General features: G+C 42.5%; 1 protein-coding gene across 1 annotated transcript in view; it reads right to left on the reverse strand.

Annotated features, from left to right (window-relative positions):
- The window catches only part of ITGBL1 (integrin subunit beta like 1), a 211,843-nt gene extending 188,338 nt beyond the window's left edge, over positions 1-23,505 (reverse strand). The window contains exons 1-2 of the mRNA XM_032315399.1: positions 23,156-23,505; positions 22,010-22,227 (exon numbers count right to left, since the gene is read on the reverse strand). Of these exons, the coding sequence (XP_032171290.1) occupies positions 22,010-22,227; positions 23,156-23,253 (316 nt within the window). The 5' untranslated portion in view covers positions 23,254-23,505. The remainder of the gene's footprint in view (positions 1-22,009; positions 22,228-23,155) is intronic.
- Between the last annotated feature and the right edge of the window lie 3,159 nt (positions 23,506-26,664).

Consider the following 26,664-nt stretch of genomic DNA (forward strand, 5'->3'; position numbering starts at 1 on the left):
CTAGGCAAGGAAGAGAAATCAAATAGCCCTTTATTTAAGAACTACTAGATGTTTTCTTAGCTCAAGATACCAAGTCCTCTGAGTCAGAGTCTGAAAATTCTAAGGATGATTTGAAACCTGTTCATTCCACAAAATCCATCATTTCCACCTCCTCCTGCTACTCATTCATTCACCTATTTATTTATCCATTTGTTTGTGCAATAAGCTTTAAAGCATACCTACCATGAGCTTCACAAAGGATTTACTCCCAGAAACCCTGGATTTCAAGCTCTGAGGAACTCTGGGAAAAAAAAGGACCAAAGGAAGGAAAAGAAAAGCCGGACCAAAGGAGGGAAGGCAGAGGAAGTAGGTCCACAGGGTGCCTCCCAAGTACCCCTCTCAGGATGTCGGTCCATGTAACCCTGACAACCCCTGCCTCCTCATGGACTCCCTAGACACTGTGGAAGGAAACCCAAACGAGAAATTGGTATCCACTGTAAGTTACCAATTTACTAGAAACCGCAATAGAGTGTGTCAGCTCCACTGAGCCCGGTGGATTTCTGAGATTGAAAAGCAAGTCCATATATTCCGAAAAATTCCACTTCTCTCCAAAAATAGCAAAAGCACCTTCTAAATGAATAACTGTGGAGCATGACCACAAATACGCCCTGTATTTGAAGCAGGTGAACTTCAAAAAGAAGGCACTATGTACATTTCAAATTCTTCCATAAGAAAATTGGTCATCCAGGGGACTCAGCATCTGCAGTCTTATAAATCAGATGACAGGTAAGTGAAATACTTAAAATCATCAAAAGCATGTGCGGCCAAAGAAAATATCAATGTATGATGGGGGGAAGTTGTTAGAATGAGTGTCCAGACCCGGGTCTCCTACCACAGTTTGTCTAATCTTAGATCTCTTAAATCTGAACAAAACGTTACAGTGTATACCTGCTTACTGCTTACACAGACCTTCTCGTGATGAGAAAGCAAAACAAAAAAAAAAAAAAAGAAAAGAAAAGAAAAGAAAAGAAAAGTGAGTTAATTGGAAGCTCTCAGCCTTATAAGGTGGGTAGTTTCCATGACGGGGAGGACACAAAAGTCTAAGGAGACAAGAAGATTCCTGAGTCCATCCTGCTGGCCTGGCAGAGGAGAATGGCAGTGAAGGGGACCGGGACATTAGAGAGAGAGAACCAGACAGAGATCCATGAATGACAAAATTCAAGCACCTTTAACTCACAGTGATTTATATTAAAAATGGAGCTACCCTACAGCCCAGCAACTGCACTATCAGGTATTTATCCAAAGGACACAAACAGTGGTTCGAAGGGGCACGTGCACCCCAATGTTTATAGCAGCAATGTTCATAATAGCCACAATACCCAAAGAGCCCAGATGTCCATCGACAGAGGAATGGATAAAGAAGATGTGATATATATGTATGGATAGATAGATTGATAGATAGATAAAGACAGACAGAGATATACAGATATATATATGGGTATACACACACAATGGAATATGACTCAGCCATCAAAAGGAATAATCTTGGCATTTGCTGTGATGTGGGTGATTTGCTGTGATTTTGCTTTGCAAAATAAGTCAGTCAGAGAAAGACAAATATCATAGGATTTTACTCACATGCAGAATTTAAGAAACAAACAGATGAACATAAAGGACAGGAAAGAAAAATAAGAAAAAAAAATAAGAGAGGGAAATAAGCCGTAAGAGACTCTTTACTACTGGAAACAAACTAAGGGTTGCTGGAGGGGTGGGGTGGGGGATGGGGTAACAGGGTGATGGGCACTGAGGAGGGCTAATGTGATGTAATGACCGCTGGGTGTTATATGCAACTGGTGAATCACTAAATTCTACCTCTGAAACTAACACACTATATGTTAATTAAGTTGAATTGAAATTTAAAAAAAAGAATTTGAAGATGTATAAGCACATACAAATATTGAGCAAGGGGCACCTGGGTGGCTCAGTCAGCTAAGCATCTGCCTTCGCCTCAGGTCATGATCCCAGGGTCCTGGGATTGAGCCCCACACCAGGCTCCCGGCTCAGCAGAGAGTCTGCTTCTCCCTCTGCCCCTCCCCCTGCTCGTGCTCCCTCTCTTCACTCTCTCTCAAATAAATAAATAAATAAATAAGATGGTTTTAAAAATGATTGCATTAAAGAGTCTTTAGAACCTTAAAAAAGATCATTCCTATAGACTTTTCCACCAGAAACCAAGAAAGATCCTATACCTGCAAAATGCTAGTACACCACTTATTAACAATGGAGCCAGTGTGAAAAGAAACTTTAAAGGTCTTTACTAAATGTCAATAAATGTCTTTGGCTTTGGGGCAATGCTGATGCCTGGAACACTAAGGAATTCCCAGCATATCCACAGGAAAACACGTTATTCAATGATGCTTCTCTAATGACCAAGAAACTCTGCCCCCTTTCCCTGCAGATCCATCACACTAAAATTTGAAGCAAGAGGATAAATAGAACCAAAGCTGTTGCATTTCACTTGGCCTACGTTTTTAGGTTTGTCGTCTTTGGTCAATACATTTATTTGTAGGGTAGCCTCTTCTCTGCCCCATTTAGAAGTTCCTACCCCTCTGAAGCTATCACACCCCAGAGATACAATCCCTTGCATTCTTCAAGTCCTGCTCAAAGAGTACTCCGCCTGTACGATCATCCTAGCCCAAATGAACGGTTTTTTGCCCTGTGTGTGAACAGCAAACTACTCATCCCACTGTGTACAGCATTATTCAAATCACTCTCGGTTTCATGGGCTTCAGGGTGGGCAGCCCCTTCTTGCTTAAGAGGACTCTGCAAAACAGCAGCTCCATAAGTGTGTCTCAGTCAGCTTGGGCTACTATAACAAAATATCATAGACTGAGCGGCTTACACAACAGAAATTTATTTCTTACAGTTTGGAGGCACAGAAATTTCTTTCTCATGGTTTGGAGGCTGGGAGGTCCAAGATCAGGAGCCGGCAGCCTTGTTTCTTGGGGAGACCAGCTACCTTCTCACCGTATCCTCACATAGTACGGAAAGAGACCACCGGCGCCTCCTCCCCTTCTCAGAAATGGCCACAAACCCGTCATGGGGGATCTACCCTCGTGATCTATTCACCTTCCAAAGGCCCATCTCCCAATAACGTCATACTCAGCATTTGGGTTTTAATATGAATTTCGAGGGGAAAGACTTTCAATCCATAACAAGATGCTAACTAAATTGCATGAAACACATTATTATTAAATGCGCCCCTTGAGACAAATAAGGGCTTGAGACAAAGTTTAAAATGAAAACATTTGTCTTTTACTGAAAGCTATCGATCCACATACCAAGACCTCTCAGTGCACCTCTGACTGGTTCCTATTTTTTCACCAGAGTTAGACAAACTGAATGTTATTTTATCCATGTGCTTCAGGATTTCACTGTCCTTTGATACCACTGACCTCATCCCCAACAGTACATTCAGGCTTTTTTCCCTTTAGTGTGAAAAGAATAAAACAAAAGTTCACTCACTCCCTTTGTTCAAAAATGGACCTTACCAGATATCCCTGAAAAGTCTACCGCTCTAATGTTATTTCCATTCACACATTTCAGAAAACTAATCTCTCTGCAACAGATGTGTGGACTGGCATTTACAAACCATTATTCTGCATGCTATTGTTCAAGTATATTTCATTTAAAATGTTATCCGATGCTTATTAATCCCCGTGATGGGTCCCCTCACATTGTCTCATTTAATCTTCGTAAAGACACTGTGAGATGATTTCCATTCTTCCTATGAGAAATAGGCTTGGAAGAGGTAAGATAAGCTGCTCAGTGTTGCACAGCCATTCCAAGGTAGACAAGATTCTATAGATCCAGGATTTTTCTAACCCTGAAGCCCATAAATATTCAACTACACCATCTGGTCTTTCCGAGTCACATGCCAAAGCACTGAAGGGGAACTGCAATATATTGACATATATATGCCATGTGTTAATAGATGAGGGATGGTTCCATAAAAATTTAATGGGTGGAAATTGGCAGGAAAAAAAACACCTGTCATCTTAAAGCTATATACAGTTTACTTCTCAAAAGAAGTAGAGTTTGATCCCTACTCTGGAACATGATTTTTGTTTGTTTGCTTAGTGTCATTAAGTATGGCCCAAAATCCTGTAAGGAAGAAACACCGTTATTGCTGCTGTCAGAACACAGTAATGCTTCTCTCAAAAGGCTGCAGGGGGAATTCCCTTAACAATATCTAGGATCCCTAGCATAATGTCTGGGCACATAGTATCTGCTCAACCAAGAGCTCCTTCAATTAAAATGTCCCATTCTTCAGCTTATAGGCAAAAAATGCTGTCCGCTTTATAAAAAAATTAAAAATTAAAAAAAAAATGCTGTCCGGCTTCAAAGCTTTACATCCTCACACAGATCTCACAGGTGGAGTGCAGAGTCAACTTAAGTCTGCCTGGTTACAAAGCCTGTAACAGGGGCATCTGGGTGGCTCAGTTGGTTGAGCATCAGACTCTTGATTCTGGCTCAGGTTGTGATCCCAGGTTTGTGAAATCAAGCCCCACATCGGGCTCTGCACTCAGCTCGGAGTCTGCTTGCAAATCTCTCTCCCCCCTCCCTCTGCCCCTCCCTACTTAAAAGTAAAGGCATGAACTCTGAAATGCCATCCACTCTTTCGAGTCAAGATGTACAGTCTGTTGACTCTACTCTGTTTAAAATGACACAACAGAATGAGCAATCTGTTCTGAAAAAGCCGTGCCTTCCAACCTTCCAGTACAGAAAGCTACTGCTCATTTGACTCCGGACTCCTTTGTAATGACATACTCTCCTGCTTGCCAGTGCAAGGGCTGGTTCCCTGGTCTGAAAGGCAGGGCTTGTGTAAGCCAAATATCAGTATCTCCATTTCCTGGAGTCCCCAATCAATTTCCTCCTCAGCATTCCCTCTCCTATCCCAGCCAAGGTCCACTTGATTTCCTCCTCAAAACCCCAAGATTTCTGGAGCACCAGGGTGGCTCAGTGGGTTAAGCCTCTGCCTTCAGTTCAGGTCATGATCTCAGGGTCCTGGGTCCGAGTCCCACGTCAGGCTCTCTGCTCAGCGGGGAGTCTGCTCCCCCACCCCGCCCCTGCCTGCCTCTCTGCCTACTTGTGATCTCTCCCTGTGTGTCAAATAAATAAATAAAATATTTTTAAAAAAACAAGATTTCTATTATCACCACCCCTCATGCAGCCCCTCCTATGCCAAGTGTGCAATGAACCTGAACTTAGTTAACCATTCATCTTTCCCAGCACCATCTGAGTTAGGGAGTTTAACCCTTCCTTCCAACCTGAAATAACAGGAAGGAAATAAAATGTGTAAGCTGAGATTGGCTACATTTCTGTAAGTTCCCCACATTCATTTCCTTGAAAAGTATACAAATCCCTTACTTCGGGCCAGTGCTTTGTCCGAGCCTGACAATTACCTGGTAGGCTGGTTCAACACACACATTTATGAAATGCGCTTCTCCAGAAGAAGGGTTTAGGAACCGATGACAGAAAAACACCGCAGCTAATCCTTAGGGACATCCAAACTTGTAAAACACAACTGAAACAATTTATGCATCAGATATATTTATAAAAGAATTTTTTTGCAAACATAATGATAATTGCCAACTTTATATTTTCCCTGCCAACTTTTCAACGGTTGCAAGCATATTTTTAAATCCTTCTAATTTCCTCTTTTTTAGTGATGTTGATGCAAACCGCCAATCCTCTACGATAGCAAAACAGTTGGTAATGTGGCAGGTTTGGTATTATTTTAGGTCACAGTATAAGGACAAGCTGTTATCAACAGGCCCCATATAATTTCCTGTGCTCCTCAAACGTTTCCCAGCAACTGACCTGACATGGCTCGAAATTAGCTTGAGCAATTTGACAGGATCACAACACCTGCCCTGGAGTTCTAACTACGCATTTCTCTTATGAAATTTAATGTGTTCAGGTAATGTGCTAAACTTGCACATATTATCTATTAAAGATACAGTCACAAAAAACAAAATCAAAATCACTGAGAATACCCTGAAGCAAGAGATATTATGAAAAGATATCATAAAGAATATTTAATTATAAATATTGACCTTATGAATGTATTTTGGTAGTTCTTTATATATTTTTTCCTCAGTGTTTTTTAAATTTATTTATTTTTTTCAGCGTAACAATATTCATTGATTTTGCACCACACCCAGAGCTCCATGCAATCCGTGCCCTCTATAATACCCACCACCTGGTTCCCCCAACCTCCTACCCCCCGCCCCTTCAAAACCTTCAGATTGTTTTTCAGAGTCCATAGTCTCTCATGGTTCACCTCCCCTTCCAATTTCCCCCAACTCCCTTCTCCTCTCCATCTCCCCATGTCCTCCATGCTATTTGTTATGCTCCACAAATAAGTGAAACCATATGATAATTGACTCTCTCTGCTTGACTTATTTCACTCAGCATAATCTCTTCCAGTCCCGTCCATGTTGCTACAAAAGTTGGGTATTCATCCTTTCTGATGGAGGCATAATACTCCGTAGTGTATATGGACCACATCTTCCTTATCCATTCGTCTGTTGAAGGGCATCTTGGTTCTTTCCACAGTTTGGCAACGTGGCCATTGCTGTTATAAATTTTTAAAAATATTCTTCCCCGTTTGGTTGATGCAATTTAGAAAACATTAAAAAAAAAAAAGTGACATTTGAAATCTACAAAATGACCATTCTGTGTTAAAATGAACCTAAGTAAAACGTGGAACTCTGGAAATGTGCTTATGTCCCTTACAATGTTAAACGTGCATTGATTCAATAAATGAATAGTAACATACCCAGGAAAGAATAGTAATTAGCATGAATGATTTCCAACATAACTATTATTTTATAATATTAAACATGATATTAAATAGCTTATGAAATTTTAAAGCTGCAAGGGGTCTAGATTTTTAAAATATTAAAACCCTGTTGTGCTATTGACCATTATCTCTCATTCCTCAGACAGTCTTTATTACCCTGGTCACCTAATCTGCTTTTCTCCAATGTGTCCTCCCTGCTCTTTTTTTTTTTTTTTTTTGGTCTTCTTGGCAATCACATGCCTCTCCCTCTATCACTTTTTAGAGAAATATGAAAAAAATATATATCATCTATATTGGCCCATGTAGTTAGCCTCCAGATTTCTATCCCGTATCACAGACTCAGTTCAAGGTGAAATCATTTCTCTTACCTACTGGACAGGACATTGTGATGATAGACAGCTAAAGCTGTCTTCATCACCATGGGAAGCCTGGAAATGGGGCTAAGCCAGGGGAGACAGAGCCCATAAGCAGATCCTGGTGGTACCCTTGGAGCCCTAAATTGAGTTGCACCCAAAGACAGATTAAGTTCTAGACAACTGTTTCTCATGTATCAAAACAACCTAGAGGGCTTGTTAATGCAGAGAAATGGCTTGAGCCCCACAGTGAGTTTCTGATGCAGTAAACTGGGAAGGGCGTGCGTCGTGGGAAGACACTCAGAACCTGCATTTCTAACAAGCTCTCAGTTGATGCCGGCTCAAGAACATAATTTGAGGGGCACCTGGGTGGCTCAGTCAGTTAAGCATCTGCCTCTGGCTCAGGTCATGATCCCAGGGTCCTGGGATCGAGCCCCACATCAGGCTCTCTGTTCAATGGGGTTTTGCTTCTCCCTCTGCCCCTCCCCGAGCTCATGCTCTCTCACTCTCTCTCTCTCTCTTAAATACACAAATAAAATCATTAAAGAAGAAGAAAAAGAACAAGAAGAAGAAGAACAAGAACACACTAAGAAACACTGTCCTAAGAATTTCATTTAAGTGGGCTGGCAAATTGTAATTTTCTTTTTTCTTAAGCATGTGTGGGTCGAGTTTTCTATTACTTGAGCCCCAAAAAGATGTCCTACCTGATACTCCTATGAGTATTTAGAAGACATCTGCCCCCTAAATAAGCCTGAATCACTCCATTAGAGTTTAGACATTAGACACATATGAAGGCAACTCACGAGGCAATTCTTAGAATAATATACATCTCAAAATCTAAGTTTTATCTACTTTATTCTATGCTACAATGAAATTTCATAGCATTTTGTAATCAAATATTGGAGATACACAAAAACTAATACTTAGATTTCTTTTCTGAATAACAGAAAGTTTCTGGTATTTTCAGGTGGAATTTTATTTTGATGAAATTAAATTGAAGCTTTTTTACAAATAAATATAATTACCAAGACAGATCTGATTTTACTTTGGAGACAATAAAAACCCTACACATACAAGTTTCAACTAGTGTTTGTCTCACATACAACCCATAATTTCATTTCTCATTCATCTTTTGCAATCCTGATGAGAGATGCTTACCTATGTCTAAGGAGTCAAAGTGTTCTAGACACCCCAAAATAAAAATACTATATTTAAGTAACTAGAAACTTATTTGAATGTAGCAATTTTGGGCAGGAATCATTAAATTTCTGGTCTTCTGGGTCTTAGCTCCCTTTTATTATGTGATAAACCGCCATCTTTGGGAGTTCATGTAGCTTTTTTGACCACCAGTGGATACCTTCAGATGGCTGTTTTACAAATAGTTGTTCCTGCCCATTTTGCCCTCAAAAATACTGCCTTCTCAATTTCCTATGGATAGCCCTGACAGAGCCCCTACTACTCTCCCAGGTGGCAGATATTTGAAGTATTTAACCAGGAATGAGCAAAAAGTATCAGTGCTGAACACCAGAGCAGGACAGGAGTTCACTCGGAAGCAGAGACTTAACCCTTTCGTTTCCAATGAGAAAGAGGCCCAAGGGTCTCTGGGGAGGTGGGGAGGGAAGTTGCAGGACTTGGAATATTTGGAAACCAGTATGAACACAACAGTTTACATTTACCCAATAGGTCTTGCCCCTACCTCCCCAGCTCCACCCTCGATACCTGCCAATTCCATCATATCGGTCTACCGGGCCTCCCCCCTCCTTTGGGTTTTTCTTTCCAGGGTCACCACCATAACTCAGAATATTCTTAGGTTTCACCATTGGTTATTAAAATAGCTTTCTCATTGTTCTGTCCACTTAAAGACTTCTGTCTGCTCATTGATCCTAAGACCAATGCCCCTGATATGTCCACCTGGAAAAGCCAATCTCTGCTCACCATTACCCGCCAAGGCCATTACCTGCCCATAGTCATTTTTTTTCTCCTTTGGTATTGACAGGCTCCCTATGAGCTGCCCCCAATTATCTCTGCAGAATCTTCCCGGATGACTCTTCTATAAGCACCCATTGACCTAAGTGAGCACGACTAGTGTCCATGACATCCACCTTCAGATTTTGCTTATTTCCTCCCTCTAGCCAATGCCAATCCTCCCACACCCACTAGGTAACCTCTTCCTTATTTTCAAAACAGCTTGGACTCCTCCTATGCATGCCACTTTGCACCTCTTTAATACTGCTTTCCACTAAATTTCAAACCCACCATTCCATTTCCTAAGAAAAAAGACTCATACCCTTTCATCTTTATAGCCCCTACAACTACCAATGAGGAATCTAACTCATAGTAATTGCCTCAAATACCTGGTAATTGAACATAAAAATGACATAATAATTATACACACACACCACCAATATGTACATCTTCTGTTTTAGATCTTAACATATAAATTCTTGGATCTTTATATATTAGAAAGCAGTCCACTTTCAGAGCTTCAATTCTTTTTTTTTTTTTTTTTTTGGATTTTATTTATTTATTTGTTTGAGGGGGTGAAGAGCAGGAGAAGTAGAGAGAGAATGTCAAGCAGACTCCACACTGAGTGTGGAGCTGGATGGACCTGGGGCTTGATCTCATGACCTTGATCTCAAGACCTTGAGCTCATGACCTGAGCCGAAGCCAAGAGTCAGAAGCTTAACCAACCCAGCCACTCAGGCACCCCCAGAGTTTCAACTCTTAAAGATAGTGACTAATTTATACAGGCACACTTTCTAATAATTACACACATATTTTTGTCAAAGGTATTTATACTCATATGGACTTCCAATAAAACTATTTTTAATTTCAGATTCAAAGTTTATGAAAAATTAGTCTCTAAAGGATCTCTAGTTCCTCATTAGAAAATACATTCTCCATTAAGTTAATGATCTACCTAACAACGTTGTCAGTTTACAATGGTTGACCAACCAATCAATAGCTGTGGGACAGCTCACACAATCTAAAACTGGTCACATTCTCTTTTCTTCTTTCAATAAATGAATTCTGTTGTTTAAACTCTGAAAAACAGAAATCTGAATAATACCAAATATGTTGACTGATTCCACTGCTCTTTTGAAGTTCTCAGAAGATAAATTCCAAGAATAGCTTATTCAAGTAACCAAACACTGTATTCTGCATAAAACATTCTTTTAAAGTAGAAAAATGTATGAAAATTAAAGAGCGTAATTTAGCAAAAAGTAGTTAAGTGGCTTACTAAGTGTGCATATAAAAACAGACAACTATTAACGTGCCTCGTGACATATATTAATATTCTGGGTTTTCTAAAACCACTGTGTTTTATGGCATTTGGAGAACGCATTTATGCAAAGACCCTCTGAAAGACGTCATAAAATGACAGACTGGGTCTAGTTAAGTACAGTGGAAAGAAACACTTCCCCTTTGACTCACAGGACATTAAGTCTATATTTAGGGAGTTCATTTTTATGAGATTCATATGAATTCCCTCACTAGAGGTAGCTGCTGGTTATATTTTTGCTCGTCTCTTTTTAATTTTCTTACCCCTTCAGAAAAATCAATATAATTTCCTGTATAATTAATATGGTTACATTTAAAACTGAAACATATTTACCTCCAAATTAAATTTAAATATCAGATATTTATAATCACATCAATCAACTAATTTCGCTGAGGAGCCGCGACATCGGAATACCTATGTTAAATCTCGTGGCTGATGGAGTTATTGCTGCCACCAGCTGAATCCTGTCCCGCCATGACACCTTGCAGAGTCCAGGAGAAGGCAGAGCACAGGTACGGGGCTTGACCATGTCACTTCCTCTGCCCAGTAGTTGTGGGCCCAATGTGCAGGCGACTCAAGATCACCGAGTATTTCCTCTTATCCTCTAGTGCTCTAGACCCACCACGACAAAAGCATACCCCGAGAGCAGAAGAGTAACATGGAGCTCAGCCCACACCCTGGGATAAAGCCTTGCCCCGCTGAGTTGTGAACCACACACCGAAAATGGAGAAAAAAAGGTGGGTTTTGGTGTTTTTTGGTAAGCCACTGAATATCAGGGTAGTTTGTAATGCAGCATTCTTGCAGCAGTAACAATAAAGTCTTAAGAGACAATATTAGAGAAAATCTGCTGCCGCCCTTGAGGAGTGTGTCATGTAATTACAGTGATATGGGAACGGCCTGATAATAAGATCAATTACAGTAAGAGTAGCTGCTGATGAGCAATTTCAATAAACCAGGATTTTCCTGAGTCGTTACTCTCAAAGTCACACTAGGAGAGGAAGAAACAGAGGCAAGGGGAAGTTTATTAACTCCCCAAGATTAGGTAGTTCATAAGGGGCAGAGCCAATTTTTGAACCTGGAGGGTCCTTCTCCTTCAATCCTCTCGCTGTTCTGCTTCTCACAGTTTCACATGGGGGAAAAGCACCTGGTTATTATGGATTAGTACCGCATACACTCATCAGAAATTGCAGGAAAGAAATTTAAATATGCTTGGGCATCTGTTACCTGGTGGCACTGTGCTAAATGCTGTAAGTCAATATGACAGTGACTGATGGCACACCTTATGGTGTCAGACAATATGATCTTAAACTTTCCATTTAATCTTTCTCAGCCTCAGCTTCTTGTCTTTAGAATGGCAAGACGACCCACCCAGTAGGCTTACTGTGAGAACCGAGCTCAAAGGGCATATAGCAAATCCTAAATAAATAGTAGCTGTGTTATCATTACCCTATCTCGATGCCACAATACCACTATGAGATCCATCATTACAACTAAACAGACTTTTTTTTAAAGGATCTTATTTATTTATTTAACAGAGAGATCACAAGTAGGCAGAGAGGCAGGCAGAGAGAGCAGGGGAAGCAGGCTCCCTGCTGAGCAGAGAGACCGATGTGGGGCTCGATCCCAGGACCCCGGGATCATGACCTGAGCCGAAGGCGGAGGCTTAACCCACTGAGCAACCAGGTGCCCCTAAAACAGACATTTTTTAAAGTGCATCCCATATAATGTTGCCCTTTTAGAAAGGAACTGTTTTCCAAACCATCATTATTTCCTCCATATAACCCCATACACATGATTCATGTGGTTCTTGTAACTCACACTCGGTTCTCTCTCTAGTTTGACTCGTTCTGTCCCACACAGAGAGACGCACAGACTGCTGTAGTCTATGATTCGACGCTTATAGCTTTGATATGGCTTTTGGTATTTACTTTGGGGGTATATTTCAAGATATGCACAAATATTCTTTTATTGTATTTTAATAGGCTATGTACTGATAGTGGGGAATTTAACAAACACCAAGTCTACGTTTCAGAACATTAATGGCAAGTATCATAGGCATTGGGCACTCATTAAATAATAATTTATGAGAGTGAGAGTTGTAAAAATTCTCATTATAGTAAAGCTTCCAAGGCAAGCTGAAGGTCATAGAACATCTCTCTGTAGCAGTCAACTGTCTGAAATTAAAATCTTCCCACCCCTTTCCTGAAACTCAGGGCCCTGGATGCAGCACCCACTGCTCTCTGATGGCTCCGCTCTCCCAGCCACCACTGCCCTGTCCTCTGCTAGTCATCTTTCTGGAGACGTTTAATAAATGCTCATTGAATTTAACTTAACTGAAGCTCAGAGAAGCCAAGTGACTTACGCAAGGTCACACAGTAAGTAACAATGGTGGAGAAAGAACAATTTGTTTTGCTTTCTAATTCCTATTTTCAGCCACTTTCCAGAGCAGTGTGCCTCTGTGTTTCCATCCTATCCAAACCTGCTCACTTAGCTTTCCCAAAGGAAAGATTACTAACTTCACCAGAGACTATATTATTTATTTTTTTAAAGATTTTTATTTATTTGACAGACAGATCACAAGTAGGCAGAGAGGCAAACAGAGAGAGAGAGAGGAGGAAGCAGGCTCCCTGCTGAGCAGAGAACCCAATGGGGGGCTCGATCCCAGGACCCTGGAATCATGACCTGAGCGGAAGGCAGAGGCTTTAACCCACTGAGCCACCCAGGTGCCCCAAGACTACATTATTTATTAACAGATCAGTGCATTGTCACTCTTAAGTCTTAAAATTCCACAGGGAGCACATTGGCAGGGATGAAATACAGAAGTAGAATTTCAAGACTCCTAGGCAGATTGATGAGTGACTTATGCACCTCTGAAGAGTAAAGGGCACCCTCGCGGTGATCCAGCCAAAACTGTTCACTTGTTGGGGCGCTTGGGTGGCTCAGTCCTTAAGGAACTGTCTTAGGCTCAGGACAAGATTCCAGGGTCCTGGGATGGAGCCCGCATCGGAGTTCCTGTTCAATGGGGCGTCTGCTTCTCCCTCCACTGCTCCCCCTGATTGCGTCCCCTTTCTCACTGTGTCTCTCTTTGTCAAATAAATGGGTAAAATCTTTTAAAAAAAAAAAGTTCACTTTTCTATGGACACTGTCTTCCCTCACTGTGCATTTCTGCTAATTGCCATTAGTTTATTCTCAAAAAGGTTATATATAGATATATAGATAGATTTATTTGAGAGAGAGCAGGCACAGGACAGTGGGGGAGGGGCAGGAGGAGAGGGAGAGAGAGAATTTCAAGCAGACTCCCAACCAAGCACAGAGCCCACCACCGGGCTCCATCCCATGACCCTAAGTTCATGACTCGAGCCTAAATCAAGAGTAGGACACTCAACGAATTTTGCCACCTCAGTGCCCCGAAATGTGATTTACTCTTGGTAGCCAAAATAACACTAGTCAATGTCCATGAAAGCAACATATATATTCAACTCTCTTATCTACATTTTCTTTGACTCTTACAGACCAGGAAAATCAAAGGTTACAGAAAAGTTTCTCCCCTTGCTGAATCTGGAGAACCCTTATTTTGATAAGAGTTAATGGTAAGTGTGATCCCTCTAAGAATATCAGTTACAGCTGAGAGAAATATTCTTTGTTGGTATGAGAGTTAGTCCCAATGCTTTCTGCTACCTGGACTTCTTTTGATATTAAATGAATAAAGTGTTCTTCTGCCCAGCATTGGAGCTTTTAGGTGCATTATCCCTGGCATAAGGTAGAAATGAGAATGAAAATCTACTCTTCCAAGAAAAAAACAAACAGAAGATATATTTTTAAATATAAAAATGAGGTCCTTCAAAATTATGTTATCTCAGGACTCCAAGTTCATGAAAGTATTTTCCCTAAATATGTGGCTTCAGGACAACTTTATTATGTTTGAGGAGAAGCCTCCTCCTGATTTGAGGGGGGGAGTAATTTTCTCTCAGGGTTCCTTAATATGATAGCCGGAGAATAACAATTTTGACTACCTCTTAAAAGCTGTATGGGAATTGAACGAATTCATCTGTACAAAAATATTTTCCAGCAAAGCATACTCAAACAGACATAGATATTTTCCCATTATTCTTGTGTATTACTAACACAGCTTTAATTTTTAAAACTCAGATTCCTCCAAGCAGGCAATTGAAGTCTATCCAGGACACAGCTAGAATCAAGTATTTTCCTTCTTAAAACAAATGAATTATTTCATGTCAAGATGACTCTTGGAGTTTATACAACCAATGATGTTGACCAAGAAAGCGAAAAAAAAGAGAGAGAGAGAGAGAGAGAAGCAAAAATCTGTAACTTGCCTTTTATATTTTGGAGAGGAAAAGGCTTAAGTGGCCAAGTCATTTTGTTTAGAAAAATAACTGGTTTTGTCTAACTATTTTGCACAGCAGAAAATGATAGCTTTGACAAAGCAGTAATGGCCAATAAGGAAATACATTTGCCATGTTTTGATTTTCTGATTCTGGCTCCTTACTCTCTCCCATTGACTAAATCATGATTTACAGTTAAGGCCTTGCCAGAAGAGAAGTTTCTAAGCAGTATCAAAACTCACTAACCTCTTAAAAAAAAAAAATGTTTTTTGGTCTGCCTTTCCCCAGGAAGTATCCAGATTAAACAGTAAAACAGAAAACTAGAGTGGGTAGCTATTCACTTGGAATAATTTGATGCTTGAACTAGTGACTATATACAATTAGGATGATAGGGCTCTTGGCAGAGAAACCTGTCTTATGGCCTAAGTTGGGACTGAAGGGACGCGAGGTCAAGCCAGTGAGCATCCTTTTAAAGGTCTTATTTTTCTTTTCCCTTTAGAAAGCCATCATTCTTCTACCCAGCCTTAAGTAAGATGATTTAGAGTAGACAGAAGGATGAGTTCTATTACAAAATATAGTTTCTTATTTGCCAGGAAATGTGATCCTTGAAAAGACAAAGCACTCTTTTCCAAAGAAAATGAGATTTGCAACCTCCTAGCAGCTCTCTATCTTTACCAATTTAAGAATTAATGGAAAATAGCCTGAGCATTTACCCATGCGGAGGCCTAAAAATGCCCCGGTAAATCCCCTTGGTATTCTCAGTCTCTGCTGTACCATATTTCTCCTCCTGCTCAGATGTGTCTCTTGACCTTGAATCCCACACTGGGTTTGGAATCTAAATTTCCCTAAGGACAAAGGCTTCAGATCTCCCAGTACCACTTGATTTGAAGTTTCCCTTCGCCAAGATCAGCAACGTATGAAGACACTTTTATTAACAGTTCTGTTGGCCTACGACTCCCTCCCACATGCCTGGGGACCCAACTCACTCTTCCTGGAAATGTCTACATGTCCATGCAAGAACAAGGGAGAGACAGAGCTGTGTGCACATCCGTGTAAGCAATTTTAAATTGGATTCTGAAAATACTGCTTAAAGTCCTCCTATATGAAAAAAATAATAATAATAAAAAAACATGGAAGCCACTGGAACATTTACTAATAGGCAAATCATTTAATAAAGCAATATATCCCTACTACAGGACATCATACACCCATAAAAATTCTTAATTCTATATATTATTAAGCTAGAATGAGAGCTGCAATATATTCTTAAGGGGGTGGGGGGCAAGAGAGGGAGAGAAACAGAACAGACCAGGAAGGGTGTGTGTTCACATGTTTACAACACATGCATGTACAGAACCATAGGAAAACCAAGTACGTGCCCCACATTAAATATTGATTAACTCCAGGGGTTATGCTAAAGATCAGATGAAAGAGGACTCACGCACACACAAATCTAACTCACCTGAACTCAATTACATGTGCTTAGGCGTTGAAGGTAAAATACTTGGCAATAAAGGAAGACAGAATAATCATTTAAATAGTGTAGAGATTCTGCCATTCCATTCAATGAGCGGGAGTCCCAAGTGGGGGTGAAGAGGGAATGTGAAAGAGACGGCACTTCCATGGGCGGATGCTCCTGCTGGGCGTCCCCCAGTGAGCTGAGGGGCCCCAAAAGAACACTCCGGCTACGACTCCTCTCAGATTCAGCAAAAAGCCAAAAATGGAGTAAACACAGAAACAGCCATGGAATAAACACTCATTTGCTAGTATTTACCGTGCTAGACTGAGAGGAGGTGTAATGAACTTGGGATCTGCAGATTCGTCACGTCCTAATGTCGGACTTTGTGCAGATGTAGAATCTCTTTTCTGGATAAAATACAACCTCATGTACTGGCTTTTATCGATGCATTTATGTGTTGCTTGAGATTCTGTAGCGGACATGTGTGATGTTTTAATAAATTTTTAATACTGATTTAAAAAATGGATAGTTTAAAAATATTTTAATACATAAACAGTATGTTCTCTGGTAATTTCATTTCAGGTCACCAGATTTTTAAAAAATTACATCTTCTCATAGAAATAATACCCCCATAAAAAGAGCTAGGCAAAAAAGCAGTATATGCTGCCTATAGAAACAGGTACAGGGAATACGTGTCCATCACTGGTCAGTCAATTACTAGTAAATACACTTAAAGCAAAGATGTATTCCCTTTGGCCTTAGCATAATCCCCTTAGAGACTCGAGGTTAATAATGGTACTAACAACTCCCATTGGGAGTGACAGTTAGACTGGCTATTTTATTAGATGCTTCATGTGTATTTTCTCACTTAAAGTCTGCAATACCTCTCCCCAGAGTGTTCATTATATCCCATTACAGAGATGAACAAACCGAGTCTTACAGAATTTACCAAAACTGCTGGAGTACCCACAGCGAGTATGGCAGGTGACAGGGACTTCAACAAAAGTTTATTATTTTTATGTGTAAAAACTGTCCAGAGACAGGCAATCCAGGACTGATGTGTCAGCTCCATGGCCTCCCCGAAAGCCAAGGTTCCCACCATCCCCATAGATGGCTGCCATGCTCATCTCTGGATCCAAATGGGCTATTGGCATGAGGTCCATTCTAGGCAGGAAGGAGGGTGGATGGGCAAAATCAGCTCCCTTTGAGTTCCCCTACAACACCTCCACTTATAACTCTTCAAGCCAGAATTCCATCACATGTCCACCCTTAGCTCTAAGAAGGAGGCATGGTTGAAAAAACTGGGAGATTTAAGAACCAGAATGATTACTATTCAATCTGACATTGTTTACACATCTGTGATTAAACCAGCCCATCTCTGGTGTCTCCAGGACATTCAGTAATGTTTAGGGAACTCAAAAACTCTGTGAAGGTGAGCTGTTTTGATTTTGTTTTGTACTGCGCTGCTTTTTATATTTTTATAAGTTGAAGGAGTGGGTTCTGGGATCAAATCATGTGAGAACAAAGCTCTGGAGGAGATGAACAGCCAGGAAATACAGACATCTCGGGAGGGGGGGAGGCAAGAATCAGCAGGAGCCAGGCACTGAGTGTATCCTCTGCAAATGTGCAGAAATCTTAGGGTTTTCGGCAAAGAAAATGACTAAAATGCCAGATTCAAACACCAGATTCAAACACCATTCACACAATATTTAGGGCATGACTCTAGAACCATAAATCAGAGTGAAGATCTCAGGGACAAGAACACAAAAGTGAAGTTCCTGAGATGAAGACAGAAACAGGGTCAGAATCTTAGACATCCCGCAAGCTGGAACATGACCCAGTGAGTCTCAGGCTTGAGATGGCCAGAGCCAAAAGCTCTCCAGCCTCGACACTATGGAGAAGGCATGATGTCTGCAGGGAGATAGTACCAAAAACTCACTGATAATCAAAGGAGGAAAGGTGAACATAGGCTTAAACCCAGAGGAAGATATAATGTGGAAAGAAAACCATTTCTCTGGGAGTTAATATTTTAGGACCAAGTATCAAGCTAGGGTAGAAGAGAGGCTTTGACATAAGTAAGCATGTAACTTCAATGACTCACTAATCACTCATGTGTTTTATCATAATTATTGATCCCATTGATAATATTATAACCCCCATTTCATAAATAAGGAACAGGAGTGGCAAAATTTGAGTACCTTGCCCAAGCTGGCAAGTGATCATGTCAAGCATTGAAAGTAGGCAACTGCTGGGCAATCAGTCACTCTTTATGAATCGGCCCAGAAGCTTGGAGTTCTTTATCGACAATGGTGTGGCAAAGACTGGGGGCGGGGAAATTAGACCACGAAGATGAGCTCTGGAAGGAAGGAAAAGACTCAGTACTTGCATCCTGGATGAGGTGTAAGAAGAGACAGGTACTAACAGGGGCTGGCACGGCTCTCTCTTGCCATTCATACACCGGAACATTCCTGCGCTGCACAGAAAGATGGATATGGTAGGAAGACTAAGGGCCCCCAGAGACGCATGAGCACAAAGATTGATGTCAAAGGTTAGGACTCAAGGACTTTCTCAAGGACTTTAGCCACAGTATTTTATTCACGCTCAATGAAACTCTCATAGACGTTTGTAGAAATTATAATCTGCATTGCATTACAGGTATTTGGTATTCCGTCTCCCTATTCAATGGGAAGTTGTCATAATGTCCTCATCTTTCTATCCCTTTCAATAGGAGAGGGTCTAGTAAAATGGACAGCACCTCGTAAGTACTGGCTAAGTTCGATTCAATTAGCTCTTCCTGGTCACTAAAACTGAAACTCTTAAGTGACATATTTCAAAAGAGATTAGAAAAGATTTTTAAAAACCGCTATGTTTCATTTAAGTTTAATCAGACCTGTTCAAAGGGTTATTCAGGGATGCCTTGAAATATTAGCTGAGAGTCTTCTTACATAACCAGACCTTTTCCTCTTCTTGAAGAAATAGTCCACCCAAATTAGTTTACTTCTCCTCTGACCTCCCCCTGCACAGGAATAATCTCTGGGCTGGACCTTTAGCAGTCCAGGGAAGATTCATGTGCCATTTACAAGCGGACACCGGATTATACATTAGTTATACATTAATATAAATGTAATCACTTTCAACTATGCTTAAACGAAAGCATCTTTCTTATGATTGACAGCATAAGATTCCCAGCAGACATGACTTTCAAAATGTATCTAATACAGCTGCTCTGAGGCTGGGCCAAAATGACTATCCTTGCTTGACCTTTTGAGCTTTGGATCAGTAACAGGCCCAGGCTACATTAAGAAAACTAAATTGCTCTCACGGCATCCAATGTCCAATAATTACAAAGCTAGGCTATCTATCTACCTGTCTCCCTATCTATCCGTCCATCCATCCCTGCTCACCTTTTGGATAAGATAATATAATATATTACACATACATATATAATACATATAACATTGTTATATATATTATATATAATATCGTTATATGCCTAGACACATATTTATACATAGTGAGCACTCTGTGCAAAACACCATTCTAAGAGTTTTACTTGTGTCAGAGCTCACAACCATCTTGTAAGGGAGGTATTGTTGTTATTCCCATTTTACAGATGAAGGCATCAAGGCTCAGAAAGTTGAAGTCATTGCCCAAGCTCACACAGCTGTTACTAGGTGGGGCTGGGATGTAACTCCTGGAAATTCTCCCCCAGACCCCAGAGTATGAGCCACTTTAGGCCACCCTATCAGAACAGGATTTTATTTTCCTCAAAGGGGTGGGGAGGTCTACGAAAGCTACTCTGTTTCTAGAAAACCCCATGGAGGTAAAGGCACAGGTGCACATAAAAACATGAAAGACAACTTGCTATGTTTCTCTCTTCCTAGCGGCAACAGAGGAACTTGTTCCTGAAGACGGAATGGAGAAGCCACATTGGAAGCACGGTACAAGCTGGCACATTGGCAAGGCAGCCCGATGGCATGCTGTGTGCGAAGATCTCACCCGCCTGGCAAATGTCCTCAGAGCTTTTGCAGGGGCAGGTCCTGCACAAGGCCCGGGGGAGCAGCCCTCCATGGGCATCAGTCACAAATCGGAGAATGGGAAAGGCACAAAGTTATTTCATTCAGCCTTGAAATAAAGAGAAGCATTTTGCCTTGCGCGGGAATGTGTACATATGCAAACAAAACCATGCATGACTCAGGGCTGCATTTGTATCTAGGAGGAAAGAATGCAGTGACTCAGATGTTAGGGGTAAACAATAAATCACTTTCCATGGGCACCAGAGGCCATAGCATTCTCTCTGCAGAACTTTCCAGAAAGGAACCGGAGACACTTCTTCAATAGGGACATTTTACCTGACGGCACCTGTAACTAGTTTCACCACCCAAACACTGCGTCTTACCTCTTACCTTTCCAATGAAAGAACAATTCAAAAAATGCCTTGAAAAAATGCATTCAGAACTCATGATATTGAAGAGACCTTGCCAGAGGCAGTACAAGCCAGAGAAGCTGGGTAACAGTCAAATTTGGAATGAAATATTAGACAATACTTAGCTTTCATTCCAAAGGGCTGCCCTTAATAACACTGCAGCCTGGGGGGACAGACAACATTAAAATTAGGAGCTGGGGATTTTCAGTATTTTTGAAGGGTTGAGCCCCGGCCTGTACAGGGTAAACAAACCACAGAGAAGCACCGGTGCCCTTCCAAATTACTGACATGACCACTTTGCACTGCCAAGCGGTGTGCATATTAAAGATTCTCACTAGACATCTCTGAGCCCAGGGGCCAAGAAAAACCCATTTTGCTACAAACTCCTTCCCCTGTTAGTGTTGGACTCTCAAGCTTACAGACATTGTGGGTAAAATAAGTTGTGATTTTTTTCCCCCTTCACATTTGCCAAACCCTGGTCGGAATGCATCGTGTCCTCCTTTAACCAAAGGAGCGCCTGGATCCTTGCCAGTGACCCAACCGAGGCTCCGGACTCAGGTAAGCGGCACGTTCGTGTGAAACTGGTACCGGCGAGGGGTGTTTCTACCAAGAAATATCTTGACCCATTCCAGTATCACAACCTGAATCAATCCTTTAAAATGTACCAGAGAAATGAATTTACGTTTACTCCAACCTTCCAAAATACCAAGTTTCACGGCAGCTGAAAAATTCAAGCCGCTAAAACAATACAAAAGCAATCACTTCTAAGTCTGAATTGTTTGTTTTTTTTGTTTTTTTCCCCTGTTACCATTTTCTGACATGCACTTCTATCTGTGAACCGAATCCTAAGCCTAAGAAGGCAAATCAGAGTTCAAAGACACAACCTGACCCCACCCGACCCCCGGAATTTGGGGAAACAATATTCTTCGGCTTTTCCTTGGTCAAAAGAAAATACAGGCTTATGTTCTGCGAATATGGTTCACATTCGTGATCCCGCTAGAGGAGCCCCCCAGACCGGCTCCCCTTGTGAGGAAGGTGGGAGGTTTAATCTGTCATAAGGAGAGTTGTAATTAAGTGAGTGAATATTAACAATATTATTTCCACCGAAGTTTGGACGCCAGGCCGGAGACAAGTATTGCAACACGTGATTCCAGAGTGGAGGAGCGCTAGGAAGATTTGGGGGAGGGTCGTCACTTCCCGAAGTCATTTTCAAAGACCCTCGGGGGCTCTCCCCGGGAAGGGGCAGAAGCCCCCGCGGAGAGTACGCCCCCCGCGCCCGCGGTGCACCGGCTGCCCCTTACCTGCGCAGGTGCTCCCGTCGTAGGTCTCGCACACCCAGTCGTGGCACTCGCACAGGGGCCCGAAGTACACGCCGGGCTCCGTCACGTGGCAAATGCAGACCCCGCAGTCGCACCGGCCGCGGCCGTGGCACAGAGCGCCCCCTGGGGGCTGCCCGGGAGCCCGGCAGCGGCGCTCCGACTCCGCCCGGGTCAGCCTGCAGGCGGCCCCCGTCCCGCTCCTGCAAGGGCGGCAAACCACAGCGGGGCCACGGTCAGGAGCAGACACGCCCCCCCCCGACTCTGAGCGCCTGTTTCCCCCCCAGTGCCCACTCGTAGGGCGACGTCCAACTTCACAGGAAGGAAGTTTGAGGTCCCACCTTTCTCTGGGGGCCACCCATGGATCACCGCAAGAGAAACGACCAGCACCCAAAATGCACCCCTAGGAATAGGACCGCCTTCCAGGTGGACAGAGGAGATCCGCCCCTGCCTCTGGGTGTCTTACTACTAAATCTTATATACATATTTAGATTAGATGCAAATGAATGCAAAGGATGACATTTGGCTGACTTTTCAGTACTCTAAAAAAGTCCCGTTGCCAGCTGCTGGCCAAGGGCAGCCGTTTTCTGACAAGAAGAGGTGAATCTGTAGGAAGATCTATACAGGTTATGCTAGTCTAGGGCATATTTTTTTTAAGTTGCATTAAGCAGTGTTTTAAACTATACTTTAAAAAAGTTTGGCTATCATTATGCGTCTCAAAGTCTCTTTCAAAATGCAACACGGTAATTTAATACAGACCCTGTGAAACAATTCTGCTTTATAAGGTATGAGCACACCCGGGTACACAGGGGATTGCCTTAGTCTGGGAGCAGTAGTTTCTCCTGGTAGGCAGTAAAATAGGAGGAAATATATTTATATATCTTACACGTATAAATATATTTTTATATTTATACACGGTATTTTTCCAAAGGAAAAGGACAAAAAATAAAATAAAATAAAAGGACAGACACGAAATAACACCCACGGAAAGGAACAGGAACAGGTTGGAAACAGTTTATCCCGGGTCCAACTTTCGAACTGCTCTTGGCTCGGGGCAGCCATCCTGCAAACTTGAGCCCCGCCACGCAAAGCAGGGCAGGTTCCTCCCAAAGAATAACAAACCAAACTTACCTCAGAGAGGGCGAGAAGCTCTGGGGAACTGCTGCCAGCCCCGCGAAGAGAAGGGAGGACGCGAGCAGCAAGAAGTTGCTGAAGGCTGCGGGACACATGCTGAGTTCCCGGGCCGCGCAGGCGAGCTGGGCTGCTGCTGGGTGGGACTCCCGGTGGGGAGGGGGGAGGGCGCGGCAGGGAGAGGTGCCCCCGGAGGCCGCCTGCAGACGGACACACAGACACCACCGCGTGCAGGTCGGGCCTCTACAGGGAGCCGGGAGCGCCTTGATGAGCTGCTGGCGAGGATTTGGGCAGCGGCACCGCTCTGGGCGGGGTGCTGGTACCAAACCCTCAAGTGCGGAGTCTAGGCAGGGAAGTAATTAGAAGCAGTTGTACAAGCAGATGGTTTATTTTGACATTAAAAAAAAAAAATGTCCTGTTCACGGATTTGGGAAAATCGTCTTTCTTCAAGTGCAGGCCCCAGAAAAATATTTGACAAGGGACTATTTGGGCTGATTGATATTAAAGAGACAGATAAAGTCGTCCACTAGATATCAAGGGGAAGGGAGCCGCTGGTGACAATATCAGCATGAGCGCTCCGGTGGGGGAATTACTTTCCTCAGAGGCTTATTTTATTAATTATTTCTATTAACATATAATGTATTATTCGCCCCAGGGCTACAGGTCTGTGAATCGTCAGGCTTACACACTTCCTAGCACTCACCATAGCACATACCCTCCCCAGTGTCCATAACCCAGCCACCTCTCCAGACCTCCCGGCCCCCAGAGGCTTTTTAAGAAGGTGTACTACTTGGGGTATGAGTTGTGGCAGGGGAAGCACAATGAACAAATGCAACTTTTTCCTCGTACTTTTTATTCTCTGTTTTAAATGATGGATTTTTCACTTCTTAAGCCTTTAAAAAGTATGTCATGCTCCTGGCTGTTCGGGCCGGGAGTTTATCACACCAGATTTTTTTTCTTCTTGTCTTGGATGGTTCAAATTGTAATGTCCCAGATTCACCCCATTCTCCCCCACGAACAGAATATGAAGAAACAAAATAAAAAATGTCTGATCATGGTGTCGACTGCATTGAAAAAACATCAGTGTCACTGATTAAGAACCCACTCTGTGCCAGTCACTTAGTATATTTTTTCTCTGATTTTAACAATAACCACACAGTCATTGGCTCATTTGGCAAACCCAAGTTTAGCATCCATCAGGGGCCAGGCTGTGTGCCAGATAGAGAGGACACAACTGGAGAATTCAAGAGACATGATCCCTGCTCGTGGGAGCCAGGGGGCAGTGGACATTCATCAAAAACACAAATACAGAAGGCCAAAGTACAAAGAAAGGGGAAGGCGGTTACTTTCAGATTAGCTGGAGATGCCTGATCTACTCGAGATGGCTGCATCTGAGCTAAAGGAGGAGGAACAAAGGGGAGTAATTCGGCTGGATATGGGGAAGACGTGGAAGAGTAGGAAAACCTTCTTATTCCCATAACAAAGATCAAGAAACCAAGGACAAAGAAGGACCTCTTGCTCAAAAGTGACCGCTTTGCTCAGATTCATGCAGGAAGTTACAGTGGGGGTTCAGCTGAAGGCTGTGGGACCCCCAAAATCCCCATACACTGTCTCCTACACTGTGTGGTCACCCAGGGAGGGTTGTGGTCACCCAGGGAGGGTTGCACGAAAGGGTAGAAAATGTTCTTTCTTTCCTCTAAGCACTTTACATGCAATAGCTCCTCACCAACTAGAGCCATCCAAGCTGCAGGTCTGTGGTTTTAACATCCAGATAAGCTGTAACAGAATGGGATTTCTTCCTGCTACGTACACAGACAAAAGACTATTTGCCTTCTGAGGCAAGGAGACAAAGAAATTCCTCTGTACAGAGCCCACCCTGTTCCTCCTGCTTCCCCAATCTTCTTCTGTACCAAGGGGGGCCTGGGCCACATGCTAGCCCACATAGCTAAGCCTCCTCCAAATGTCTGACCCTTTGCCAACCCATAAAGCCAGGTGTGTACGTGCTGTTGGGGAGATCTGCCATTGGGAGGACTGACAAGGAAAGGGTGTGCACTGGCCAGAAAGTGGTCTAGACAGGGAATTCTGGGGTCCCAGATACTCCAAGTACAGTTAGGAGTGAGTGATGTGGGCTCTGGGTTGGCAAGTTGCCTGGGTCACGTGAACTAGTCCTCCATGGGGAGGAGGCGTGGTCTGGAGGAGAAGCAGAAGCTTTTAGAAAAAATGCAAGTTCTCAGACCCAACCCCAGACCTACTGAATTTACAGGGTGCCTTTAGCAATATCCTAAGAAATCCATTTGCACCTCCTAATTTGAGAAGCTTTGTAAAGCACAGGGCCCGGGGCTGAGGTCATGGAGACCTAGATCTAAAGGTTTTATACTCATTCCTGGTTCAACTTCCAGCACGATATTCCTTCCCAGCCACGTGGAACCCTGTGAGGACATAGGAACAGGCTCTCCTGCCAACATCTAAAAACCTTGGTGACTCAGAGACTATGGGAATAGTGGAAGGGAAGCATCAAGTCCAAAGCCTGACTAGGAATTTGCAGAGAAAACATGGGACTTGTAACAAATGAGTCATGTCTTACTTACTTTTTGTGTATTTTCTGAGGGGGAAGAAAAGAATCATTGTGAAATAGGCACGTGATGTTTGAACCTTTCTTCCATGAATTAGAACATTTCTTTGACCCTGTGGTATTTTCATACAGTGTGGTGTGCCACGAGGACGACCATTGTTACCGAGAATGCAGCTATGGAGTAGAGATCTGATGTACTAGGTGACAGAAAGCACTTTTGTTATGTTACTTACTGTGACTCAGAAATAATACTCCCAGTAAGCTGAACCAGTTCTATCATGGCTGGCTTAGTGACTCAGTAGAAAGTCTTGGACCCACAGAAACTCTGTCAAAATAAAAAGAATAGCTTAAAAAATTTTCCCCCTTTTAGCAAACTTTGTTTTCCTTTTTCTGCCAAAGTACTAAATGCCTTGGCAGGGCCTACTTTTCCTCTCTCCTGGAGTGCGGAAACCTCAAGAACGTGCATCCCAGTGAGGGCACACACAGAGCCCAATTTCTGCCTGGAAGTTCCTGAGTTTCTCACTGACCTTTCAGACCTTGGGGCAGCACTGGAGAAAAGGCAGTGGTTTGGATGGCAGTGGAGGGAGTCTGAGCTGGACGCTGGGTGGGAGCACTTCCCGCATTTGGACTCAAGTTCAAAGGGACTGAAAACATTCTAGTCTTTGAACATAGTCCTCGAGTCCTCATATCACAAAATCACAGAATCTCAGGGTTCAAGGGATTTTTTTAAAAAAAGTGTATGGTCCAAGATTAATTTTTTTGATGATGTACAACACACGTGATGATTTGGGAAACCCAGAAGAAAACAAAAATTAAGGGGAACACATTTGTCTCTGAGAGTGGCTCTGATGTTCTCAGCCCTTGGCTTCAAATCGGCTCCTGGAGGTCATGTAAAATAATATCCCGGCATGAGCCTTGCTTAAACTATTTCAGGATA

This window comes from Mustela erminea, chromosome 15 (assembly GCF_009829155.1).
Source record: "Mustela erminea isolate mMusErm1 chromosome 15, mMusErm1.Pri, whole genome shotgun sequence".
NCBI classification, from domain to species: domain Eukaryota; kingdom Metazoa; phylum Chordata; class Mammalia; order Carnivora; family Mustelidae; genus Mustela; species Mustela erminea.